This window comes from Lactuca serriola, chromosome 2 (genome assembly GCF_051521515.1).
Source record: "Lactuca serriola cultivar US96UC23 chromosome 2, Lser_US96UC23_V15, whole genome shotgun sequence".
NCBI classification, from domain to species: domain Eukaryota; kingdom Viridiplantae; phylum Streptophyta; class Magnoliopsida; order Asterales; family Asteraceae; genus Lactuca; species Lactuca serriola.
The window spans coordinates 196,510,098-196,522,279 of NC_136409.1; the positions used below are offsets into that span (position 1 = coordinate 196,510,098).

At 36.2% G+C, this 12,182-nt stretch overlaps 1 protein-coding gene across 2 annotated transcripts; it reads left to right on the forward strand.

The window, feature by feature from the left end:
• Positions 1–290: 290 nt before the first annotated feature.
• Positions 291–2,403, forward strand: LOC145090692 (non-structural maintenance of chromosomes element 4 homolog A-like). Of its 2 annotated transcripts, none has more exons than XM_079028808.1 (7): positions 291–508; positions 621–701; positions 1,003–1,249; positions 1,335–1,434; positions 1,520–1,736; positions 1,825–1,916; positions 2,006–2,403. In XM_079028808.1, the coding sequence occupies exons 1-7, from the start codon at positions 367–369 to the stop codon at positions 2,201–2,203; spliced, it is 1,077 nt and encodes a 358-aa protein (XP_078884934.1). In that variant the 5' UTR covers positions 291–366; the 3' UTR covers positions 2,204–2,403. The 2 variants fall into 2 exon arrangements, with proteins under 2 accessions (XP_078884934.1, XP_078884935.1); XM_079028809.1 differs by having other exon boundaries at positions 346–479.
• The last annotated feature ends 9,779 nt before the right edge of the window (positions 2,404–12,182 follow it).

Consider the following 12,182-nt stretch of genomic DNA (forward strand, 5'->3'; position numbering starts at 1 on the left):
TAAACGGAAAGACTAAACATTAAAAGTTTTGAAACCACAGAGATCATCTGTGAGGTTTTTTAAACTTAAGGACTAAACTTGATATTTTCGAAAACCACATGAACCATTTTTGAAGTTTTGTAAAAAAAAAAAAACGGTTTGAACTTGAACTTTCCTTTTGAAAGCATTTCATTCAAATTCAGTTTTTTCTCATAAACGCGGGAAAAACTGACACCCTACGTCATCGCACGTTTACAATATGGAATCGTACTGGGTACGCCGATTGGTCTGCTTCTTTTGAAAGCTCTCTCTCTCTCTCTCTCTCTCTCTCTCTCTCTCTCAGTTAGGGTTTTTTTTTCTTTCGAATTCCAACTAAAGACCTGAATAATGTCGTTAAAGGATGATCGGAAGAAGCGGCCTAAAATGGAGTATACAGATGGTACTCATCCAGATCAGTCCAACGATCAAAACTATATCCAGCGCAGAGTTCTTCGTTCCGGGTATCTCTCTATTCAGAGTTACATTCGTGGTACTTTTCCTTGTTTTATTCTACAAAAACATCTGACTAGTTTTAACAAATAACACTTTCTGTTGATCTCGTTTATTTGTATGTTCTCTTAATTATGGATGTAATTTCTCAGATAGGAGCGATGAGATAGCAGCTGCTAGTTCAAATAAATTCATCTCCATTATTGACGAAGTAGACGAAATGCACCATCTAGGTAATGGTCAATGCTCTGCAGTTTTTTGATTCTGACGTTGTTGATCCTAAATTTTACGAGATCACCGGTATCAAATTTCAATTTCTTCTTAAACTTACTTAGTGGAAGACGTTCTGCCTCTTCGTTTCCATTTTTCCAAGTTGCAATCAATTTTGTATAAATACAAAATTGATCAAACATATAAGCTTACGCTATTTACTACAATCGTTGGCAACGTGTTATTCCACCGGTGATTGATTTTTGGATTATAGTAATTTGCTTTCTAATACAAACACACAAAATACCTATTCGGCTATTGTAGTCAATAAACCTAGAGAGCAAGTGTCGGATGCGGAGGCACTACAAGACCTAGCCAACACACTGGTGGCTTCCATTAGGGTGCATAGCACAGGAAGTGTAACTCCGTCACTATTTGTTTCAAGCTTGATCAGTCAATTTGGGAAGAAGGAAAGTACAGAAATTACTGAAACTGCTCAAATTCAGTGGAAAGATATCGGGTTGCATGCTTCTCATCCACTTTTCATGACTTTTCAGGGTTCCTGCACCATGTGAGTTCTTTACCTTGATCTATTCCCAATTTTGTATTGCTCTTTTTTTTTTTTTTCTCTTAATCATTTGTAAATCTCCTTGAAGGATTGGGCCCATGAAGCAAGATGTTAAACCACCAAAAATTCTAGTGAAACGAAAACGATCAAGGTCATCTGTGAAGGAAGAGAAGGTGAAACCAGAAGAGGTATGTATTAGTGTATGTCGATATGATGGTTTTACTTATTTATTTAATCATTTGAATGTGTTTGTATTATTTCCATTGTCCACAGATTGAGGAGACAGTCTCTAAAGAGAAGACAAACACTGAGAAAATCATTGCATCAATGTTTGACATCCTCAAAACCAACACTAATGTTTGTCTTGAAAACATTATCCTAAACAGAGTCTCATTTGCACAGACTGTGGAGAACTTGTTTGCCTTGTCTTTCTTGGTGAAAGATGGGAGAGTTATGATTACAGTGAATGAGAAAGGCTCTCATTATGTTTGTATGTCACACTTCATAAACTATTTTATTATCTCTTATTTTTTCTCCATTTTTGTAACTTATCAACTTATATTTCTATATATATTCAGCACCACGAAATGCTCCTTCTGCTGGCATGATGTCTTCAGGGAAAGTGGCATACTCTCACTTCGTTTTTAAGTTTGACTTCAACGACTGGAAGGTACACATATTAATTGTAGATACCATGTAATAAATAGTTAATCCAAGATGAAGAAAATTAAAAAACACATTATGACGTGGCAAATGCAGTTGATGAAGGATTTAGTAGCTGGAGGTTCTGAGCTGATGCCACATAGGACCAAGATTGATTCTTGTGGTGGTTGTGAATCAGAACCAGATCTGAAAAGAAACAATCACCCAACTACAAATATCACCACACAAAAGGTATCAAGAAATCAAGAAGGGTCTCCTGAAATTGGAAGTAAGTGGAGTCCTATATGTGTTTAATTTGTTGGAAGATTGTGTTTTTGTGGGCTCTTTTTGTATAGGGGTATATGTGTTTTGGTAGTAAATGTTAAGGTATGAATTATGAAACACTAATCTAAATGTTTTGGGTTATACAGATAGGTAGATGTTTATATATTAGCCCACTTAACTGTATTACATTGCTTTTGCCTGATTTACTTATTGCTGTAATTCTCTTGTTTCCTTTTGGCAAAACTAAATTATTTAGTGCTAAATGATTTTGACCTCTTAATACTTAAGACAATGAGGCTTTTGTATCAAAGACAGTGAATTTATCGAATAGACCAATAGACCATAACTCTAGGTAATAGTTCTTTTTGACTTAATGTAGACAGTAAAAGTTAATAAAGAAACTTATGATTATGAAAGTGAACTTTTTTATAAGTACCAACTTTTTTACAAAGTATACCTTATTTTTTTTCAAATATTTTTTTAAACATCTTATTTTATCCACATGAAATGAATGGTCCTTAAGGTCTTAGTAGGCTACGTGGGGCTCTCTTAAAATCCAGGCTTGGTTGGGTTTTGCGGATCCTGGACTTCTCGGTGGTTCTTGTTTAATTGTTTCTATGTAGATTTTCTTTACTTTTAGTCGACATAAACTTGCACAAAGTTTTAGTTTTTATTAAAGCTAAAATAAATTATAGAGTGACATAAAAAGCTATAAAACTATTACCGTACACATTGTGTTACATTGATATTCTATTTGCTGAAAATGGACGATTTGGTCTACCAATAGTTATCATCTTTCCACTTTGTTATGCAAGAAAGGATTGAACCATCACAAGGCAATGAAAAAGCATATTCGTTTATTTTAAAGTTTTAGGTTGTAGAAAATTTTTAATTTTGCAGAAAATTTTTTCTAAAAAAATGGAAATTTTGAAAAAGCATATCCGCCACTGGCTCTATTGTTTGCTTTAGTGACAGATATTGGTGGGCTAACCTTTCCCTCTCCACCAGCGGCACATACTTAGTATAGAACATCTCTGAAAAATGCTCCCAAGTCACCGTGGATTTCTCCTCAGGAAAATAAGTACTAGTCACCCGCTTCCACCCATCCTTCCCTCCCAAGTGCAGAAGGTTCAAGACGCACCTGACCTTCTAGTCCTCCGGGTACGAGCATGTGAAGAAACATCCCTCCACATCTGATAACCATCTTATAGCAACGATTGGGTCCTTGGCCTTGTCAAACTCTGGGGTATTCATGTTGCTGAAGTCCCGATACTAAAATGATCCTCTCACCTGAACCCCTGCAACAACTACGGTTGCTATAGCAGCAACAACCTCAGTCACAATGGCATATCACTCGTCAAAAAGCTCAATCATCGTGGTCTTAATAGACCCAAAAACCTTCAGGATCACCTCCCACACAGCCATGGTCATGTGAGTGGTGATCATCTCATGTTTCACATCGTTAGTCAAACTTGGACTCACTTGGCCACCAACTCCTGATCCAGAATCTCTAGTGATCGGCATACTAAAAATAAATCGAGAAAACATCAAAAAAGATTCATAATCCAACTACCATAACAACTCGGAACAACTTAACTCTTGGGGGTTTGGGACTTCCTTGATACGCGTACGGGTCCGGTGCTTCCAGTAGTACGAACCCATACTACCTTCCACACATATCCGTATTTTTCTCGAGGGATTGTCACGAACCACCTGGCTATAAGGCCTAAAAACTAGGATTCGCTTACATCCTATACTCACTCTCTTGGGAGTGGATAATCATTCCTCAAGATGGCCTACCATAACCTATGCCCACTCAAGAAACTTCCACTAAAGTTACAGTCGCTCGTGTATGCTAATCATACATAACACTAGATTCGATAGACAGTCAAATACTTGATTCTACCCTAATCCCACAACCATACAAGGAACATGAAATAAGGATAAATCAAACATTCTCATGCTATAAAATCTTAGTTATGTACAACTATGATGCATACACTAAGTAACTACAGTAGTAATGTCAGTTCCATATAGCATAATAATAAATTCCTTTAGGCTATCAGGCATCATACATCATATAATTCTACCATGCAATTCCTGAAGATCCTTAGCCTACATACTAGCATGCATTTCTATCAATACATAAAACAAATGTGGGTATCTTAGGGAATCACTTTCCTTGGCTCCGACTGATTTTACACATCACATCCTTTCTGTTGATTCTTTTATGTTTAAATTTTGAAAACATTTTGAAGATCCTTAGTTTGAGTCTGAAATTACATAAGTGCTCATCTAATTCTCTCAAACTAGGGATCTGACACCAACTTGTAACATCTCATATTCATGACAAAAATTCTTATTTTTCAAACCATTCCAAAATCCATAATGTACATAAAAACATAATTTCCCAAAACGATAACACGAATCAGAGTATCCCAAAAGCATACATCATATAAAATCCAGAATGATGTGCACAATCAAGCTTTCGCCTTCCCCTGTCCTCTGAAGTACCTGAAACTAAAACATCAAATTATAAGCCAAATCATAGTGAGTTCCCCCAAGGTAACCCACACAACATCATAATACAATGCATGCAAATCAGACCTACAACACTAGGTTGCACCACCACCGAGCCTTCAGCTATACGATGGATCGCTCTCGAGCCTACAACATAAGTTGAACCACTCCCTTGGGCCTACAATATCAACTGGACCGCCCTGATATCTTGGCCTTTAGCACAAAACGGGACCGCCTCAACCCATCAAAACAATAACATGTCGACATATGCAATAATAAACAATAATCGACAAGTACAGGTAATTATACAGATCTACCGGTCTAACATATAACTCGCGAGCACAAGTAATCATATAGTTCTACCAGTATATCATATAACCAACATAACATCATCCTATATATATATATATATATATATATATATATATATATATATATATATATATATATATATATATCAGGACACACAACCCAGTGGGCCGGTATTGGTGTTTTCGACCCACAAGTACAGTGAGAAAAACTTACCTCAATGTCCGAAAGAGAGCTGAACTAAATGTTGCTCCAAGTATCGGCTCTACGAGTCACCTGTACAACACACATGGACCAAGCCTCAAACTACTACTCAAAATACCCCAGATGACCTAAAGTCAAACTTGGTCAGAGTCAATGGTCAACTGTCAAAAGTCAAACTCTAGTAGGTCACCATGTTGTGGCCATACTTGGCCACGCCGTGGCTACTAAACGACAAGGCATGTAAATTTCTACCCATTTGCCACGTCGTGGCAACCTATGGTCACATCGTGGGATTGGTCTGGACAACTTAATCCATTAAGCCATTTTCCCATAACTTTAAGAGCTCCAAAGCTCAGATCTGGTCCTTCACATGGTCTTGATGGATAAAGTTTCCAACTTTATCCATTAAGACTCCATAAAAAGTCAAGATCCCAACCCTAATTCCTTAAGGGTAACCAAGTGCATAAAGATATTCATTAAGCACCAAATCTCCAAAATTGATCACCCAAAGTTTCCAGAAGGGTTTCTTTCTCCTAACAAGCCCTAAAAATCGTAGCTTTATGGACATACATGTCCAATGCATGTCCCTTCTATTTTTAGTTAAAAAAAAATATGGCAATATGGGCTTAAACTTGAGTATGGAACCAAAAACCACATAGATCCTCGTATCTAGAACATATAACACTAGAATGGTCACATGGATCCATAAAGTTGCCAACTTTATGAGATCCAACCTTCCAATTTCTCATATTATGAAGATTTAGTGACAAAAGAGCTAGATCTAGAGATAAATACTAGCATAAAGATTAGATCTTATGGATTTATAAAAGTCTAGAAACGTGCTCGAGGTAGACAGTGTAACAATTGCGACTTTTGGCACCAATCGATATTTACGAAAAGCGACCAACGTCAAAGATAATAAGCTTAATACATAATATATATCAATATATGATAAAAATATAAGTTTCATATTAAGATATCCGAGTTCAGATGAAGGATATATGAATTTTATAACAAATAAAAATTAGTTGCGTTATTAAATTTATGAACGTCTAAAGCTACAAAGAAAATGATTACTTTTCGGTAAAGTCACCAAAAGGAAAGTTGTAGTATTCTTTAAAATAAGAATTTTGGTAAAAGGAACGTCCGACGAAGGAAGTTTGCACGTCGTGCATGCTTCTAGAAGGGGATATGTGGACCACCAGGATTATGCCACGTGTTAGCAGCACCAGATACGCTAGACGTAAATCTACTTTTTGGCCATATAAATAAAGCAGCAATACTCATACTTTCTCCATTCAATCTTCTCGATTTCTCTCATTTTCCCATAAAAATTCCTCCAAAACTCTTATAAAATATTATCAATAATATATTTTAGTTATATATTATTATATCTTCGAGTCTGATAGATCCCGAAGCGATCTTCGAGTCCCGAGTCCTAATTCTACCCTACATCAGCAGTATCACGCTACAATGGTGAGTTTAGTGGCCCATTTTCCATTGTTTTATAAAACATAGGGGGATACATATTATAAAAATAATTTATCAGTTTTACAAAATATTATTATTTGTAATATATTAGTAGTTTATTCGATAAATACGTTAGGATAATATGCTGATAGAAACTCTGCTTAGTTTTAAGCAATGATATTATGCTTAGTCGTTATACGAGTCAAGTTCATAGGATAACCTTACACCTATTCGTTATGATGGTCAATTCTAGGTGATAATTATTATATGTTGCCGTTACTCTGCTCGTATAAATATCAATAAATAGACACTGTCGTAACTCTGTCTGTATAAATAGTGATATTTAGTATACGTCGTCGTTACTCTTCCGTATAAATATCAATAATTATTATACACCGTCATCACTCTGCCCGTATAAATAGTAATATTTAGTATATGTCGTCGTTACTCTGTCTGTATAAATAGTGATATTTAGTGTACGCCGTTGTTACTCTGTCCGTATAAATAGTGATATTTAGTATATGTCGCTGTTACTTTATAGTGATATTTAGTATACGCTGTCGTTACTGTGCCTGTATAAATAGTAATATTTGGTATACGACGTCGTTACTCTGCTCATATAAATATCGATAGATATACGCCGTCGTCACTCTGCTCGTATAAATAGTAATATTTAGTGTACGTTGTCGATACTCTGTCCATATAAATATCCATAGATATTATATGCCGTCGTCACTCCGCTCGTATAAATAGTGATATATAGTACACGACGCCGTTACTCAGGCCAAACCTCTAGAGCAACATTATACCCAGTCGTAGCACTAGCCAAATTTAGGATACGACACCATACCTAGTTGTTACTCTACTCAAATATCATGTTTCCAAATAACTATAATCAGGGTGTGTGTGTGTGTGTGTGTGTGTATATATATATATATATATATATATATATATATATATATGAGATCTAAAAGATATAATTATCAAATATAGAATTAAAGGGGTTTATATTACGATAAATATATAAAATCACTCAATAAGAAAGATAAAAAGATATAATTACTCCAATAGAAGTATCCAATGGGCATACTTCTAGAATAAAAGATATAATCACTCTAATAAAAGTATCCAAGTGGCATATTTCTGGAATAAAATATATAATCACTCTAATATAAGTATCTATGTGGCATACTTCTGGAATAAAATACATAATCACTCTAATAGAAGTATCCAAGAGGCCTACTTCTGGAATAAAAGATATAATCACTCTAATAGAAGTATACAAGGGGCATAATTCTGGAAGAAAATATATAATCACTCTAATAGAAGTATCCAAGGGGAATACTTATGGAATAAAAGATGCAATCACTCTAATAGAAGTATCCAAAAAGCATACTTCTAGAATAAATATATAATCACTCTCAATAGAAGTATTGATTTATACCAGCATACTTCACGGATAAAAGATGATAATAGAAGTATCCAACGGGCATACTTCTAAAATATAAAGTATAGGCAGTATGTGTTTATAAGATAATAATATTGCAGATAAGATTATACGATACTCCATTTGATAGGAGAAAACCTAAAGATAATGGTAGTATGTGATAAAAAGTAAAGCGCTATCTAGAAATTATAAAATACTATTAGAAGATACCTTAACAACATAAATCAAAATACATTTTAACTATATAATGTTATGCATAAAAATATATTTTCAAAGATATAACACTCAAACCTATGAGTTGACCAACATTATGTTGACGTTTTCGAAACCTCATGTATTCCTAGGTAACTGTGAGAGTAAAGCCTACACTCCCAAAAGCAGCAGTTGATAGAGGAAGCAACTGGAAGACTTCTATCGTTTATCGTTATGCCTACTTGTTAAGGCACCTTTGTATTAGGAATTCTAATAATCTGATATAATGTTTTATCTATCAATAAAAGTGACATTTATGTTTTATATTGTTCAATGTATATTCAATGACTGTGATCTAATATCCCTACGTAGCATAGCTCGACGTTTACGCTGCCGGCTGAGGATGTGACATATAGGAAGATTTGCTTGCTAAAACCAAGCTCGGATATGTCTTCTTCTTCTTCAAAATACTACCAAAAACATACAAAGGATTAAAAATTAGCAATGGAAGCTAGGGTTTCCTCTTGGAGGATGAGGGAGAGTGAATGAGACTAAGGGTAGGCAACCCTAGCCACCACATTCCCTTAAATAGGGGCTCAAACCCCGGATTAGGGCTGGTCAAAAAGTTAACGGTTAATGGTCAACGCATTGCGACCATTCCTTGGTCGCATCGTGAATACGCTACAAGACTAAACAGTCGCAACTCACGTCGCGACACCCTAATGGCCGAGTCATGAAAATAGATAAAGACAACACTCTTTCATTAATCTCTTAATCTATTAAGTCCAAAGTTCAAAACTTCATATATGAATCTTCTAAGGATCATAACGGATAAAGTTTCCAACTTTATCCTGACCCAAGGCTTAATCACTCATAATCTCTAACCATAAATCAAAATAAGCTCAAAATGGTCTAGAGCTTGTGCATGGTTCAAGGGGAACCTATACACATACCTTTTTATACTCCAAGGTTTCTAGAAGATCATTCCACCATGTTCTAGGGTTTTGTGTAACATCCAGGAAAAATCATGAAAAATTTAAACTTTTAAAACAACACAAAATCATAATTTGTTTACACATAGTTTTCAAAACACATTCCATATCAGAGTTCCCAAAATCACAAATCAAAAACATGAGGATGTGTACGGTTATGCCTTCGACTTCTTGCGGTCCACTAAAGCACCTGAAACATAACCCAAAATTGTAAGCCAACGCTCAGTGAGTTTCCCCCAAAATACCAACACATAAACAGATAGCAAATCAATTAACAATATAATATGGGTCCAATCAATAATCGGGTTGGAATACCCCAAGCCCCTCAACCATCGGGTTGGAATGCCAACATACTATGGGTCCAATCAACCATTGGGTTGGAATACCCCATCCCCTCAACCATCAGATTGGAATGCGAATACACTATGTGTTCAATCATCCTCGGGATGGAATACCATTGGGCCCATTCAACGATCAGGTTGGTATGCCCCAACCTGTTGGCTTACGCACGAAGCAGTGAAGCCTCAGCCATCGGCCACACATATGTACATATAACAAAAAATTATAACAGTCTACAGGCAGTCAAATAGATCTACAGATCACTAAGCATAGCATCGTCCTATACACTAGAATACCGATCTAATAGATCACTATAGTACATTAGCATGCATAATAGGATATCAATCCAATGTGTCGGCCTTGGTGCCTTCGACCCGAAAGTACGATGAGGAAAACTCACCTCGCAAATCCGTACAGGTAGTAGAAAAGAATATTGCTCCACGAGTCAACTATAGAGGTCACCTACACATAGGGAAAGACCCATACCTTAGGCTTCATAATAAAATACCCAAAATTACCCTAAGGTCAAACTAGGTCAAAAGTCAACGATAAGTCAACTGTCAGCGAAAAGTCAACCCAGCTGAGTACGCCCAGCGTACTCAGTTCTTATGTCTCGCATACTCAACGCTTGACCAAAAATGGGCAGTTGACCACCTACGCCCAACGTACACAACAGTCATGCAAAAACTTCCATTAAGTGCTTAATTCAATAAGTCCAACGTCCAAAATCCAGATCCAAGCCTAAAAAGGTGTTCCAAACCATAAAGTTTCCAACTTTATGGTTATACATGCCTTAATAAGTCCAAAAACCAAAACCCTAGTTTGTCTTAACCACTTAAGACTCCTATAACTTGCATGCAAACACCAAATGAGTCAAGATAGCATTTTTACGAATTAATGCACCTCAAATCTTCTGAAAAGACAACTCCTTTGGTCTTAGAGTAGCTCATACTCATTAAGTCCAAGAATATGGGAATAAAACTCATAAAACCTCACGTAACAAGATTTTAAGGAAATACAAGTCAAGATCAAAGCTTTATACCTTCTAAAGTTTTCCAAGGAGGCAAAAATCCTAGATCTACAAGGTTGCTTCTACCCAAGTCTCCTTAATGAATCTTCTTTTTTCCTTCAACACACCAAGAACACACACTTAAGCTCAAAATGCACACTCAAGGGATCAAGGTTTGCAAAAACATCATAAGGGGAGTGAAGGTTGGAGAGGTGAGGGAAAAGAGGTTATATGGATGGTTATATAGGGGCTCAGCCCTAGAATTTAGGGTTTCCAAACCTGGCGAGTACGCCCCGAGTATGCTAATGTACGCCCAACATACGCACGTATGCATGGCGTACTCCCATTCCTTCGAAATTACAAATTTTCCACTAGAGTTTCCAATGGACACTTCCTTTTACTTAAGGACCAAACGCGATATGATAAGATTATAGGGTTGAATTTAGAAGTACATGAACACTAAGATGTTACATTTCGGGCTGCACAAACCCCAATAACATCACGTCTATATGGATGAAGGGGCCAGAATCCCCTCTAAGACCTAGATCTAAGCATAAAAATGCACAGAAAAAGGATCTTTATATTCACAAAAGGTCCAAAAGTGAATAAGGAAGTTAGACCTACACTTGGGAGGACCTTCTTGCACCAAGGACCTTGACCCACTTCTTCAAAACACATTTCCAAAGCAAAAAACTCAAGAACACTTGCAAGGGAGGCTAGAATTTCACAATAGGGTTTTCAGAGGTGGAGGGTAGAAATAAGATAAAACCCTAAAAATTAGCTCCATTAAATAGGAAGTAAGTCCCGAGACTTAGGGTTTCCGGCTGTGGCTGCTTCGTGTCGTGACAAATACATGGTCGTGCTTCTACTTATCGATGCGGCTCATGTCACATAATATATAGGTTGCGCTGCCTTCAACCAGAAATCCCAAATCTCAATTTTAATTTAAAATTTTCAAGAAACTAACTCTTCCTGAAAAACGGGTTTTATAGACACTTTGTTGGATTTCAAGGGGTCAAATATTAAAATTGTAACATGGCACTGTGATGTGTAGGGAAGTTAGCCACGTATTTTCCATTTTACCCTTCCTAATAAATAAAACCCTACACATCAACCAAATATAGGTGTTCTTTTTTCAACTTCATTTGTTTTTAAGTGATGAATATTATGTGTTCTTGGTGTTTATGTGTGTAAGAGAGATGGTGTTCATCCAAATCTAACTCCCACCACCACCATCGTTCGCCTACCACCATCTTTTCCACCCATCTGCTATCCACCTCCAGTAGGAGCACCATCGATCCACCAAAACAATCACCAAATTAGAAAAGTTCAAAGCTTCAAAAAGAAATCCAGAAAAAGAAGAACCTAATATGAAATGAATTTGAAAAAAATTATAGAGTTCTTCATCTTCCTCTGTACTTTTGCTGACGAAAATGATGAATACCAAATGTTCTTTATCTTTGTGTGTTTAAGAGAAATTGGTCTAAAGACATACAATTTTTGAAACATGTTATAACATTTTGACTC

What these genes read in the sequence shown, in the direction of transcription:
- LOC145090692 (XM_079028808.1), top strand. Translation starts at nt 367, where the DNA reads ATGTCGTTAAAGGATGATCGGAAGAAGCGGCCTAAAATGGAGTATACA. An exon ending in TTTCAGGGTTCCTGCACCAT is followed by an intron (nt 1,250 to 1,334) that starts GTGAGTTCTTTA and finishes ATCTCCTTGAAG; the next exon opens with GATTGGGCCCATGAAGCAAG. An exon ending in AGAAGGTGAAACCAGAAGAG is followed by an intron (nt 1,435 to 1,519) that starts GTATGTATTAGT and finishes CATTGTCCACAG; the next exon opens with ATTGAGGAGACAGTCTCTAA.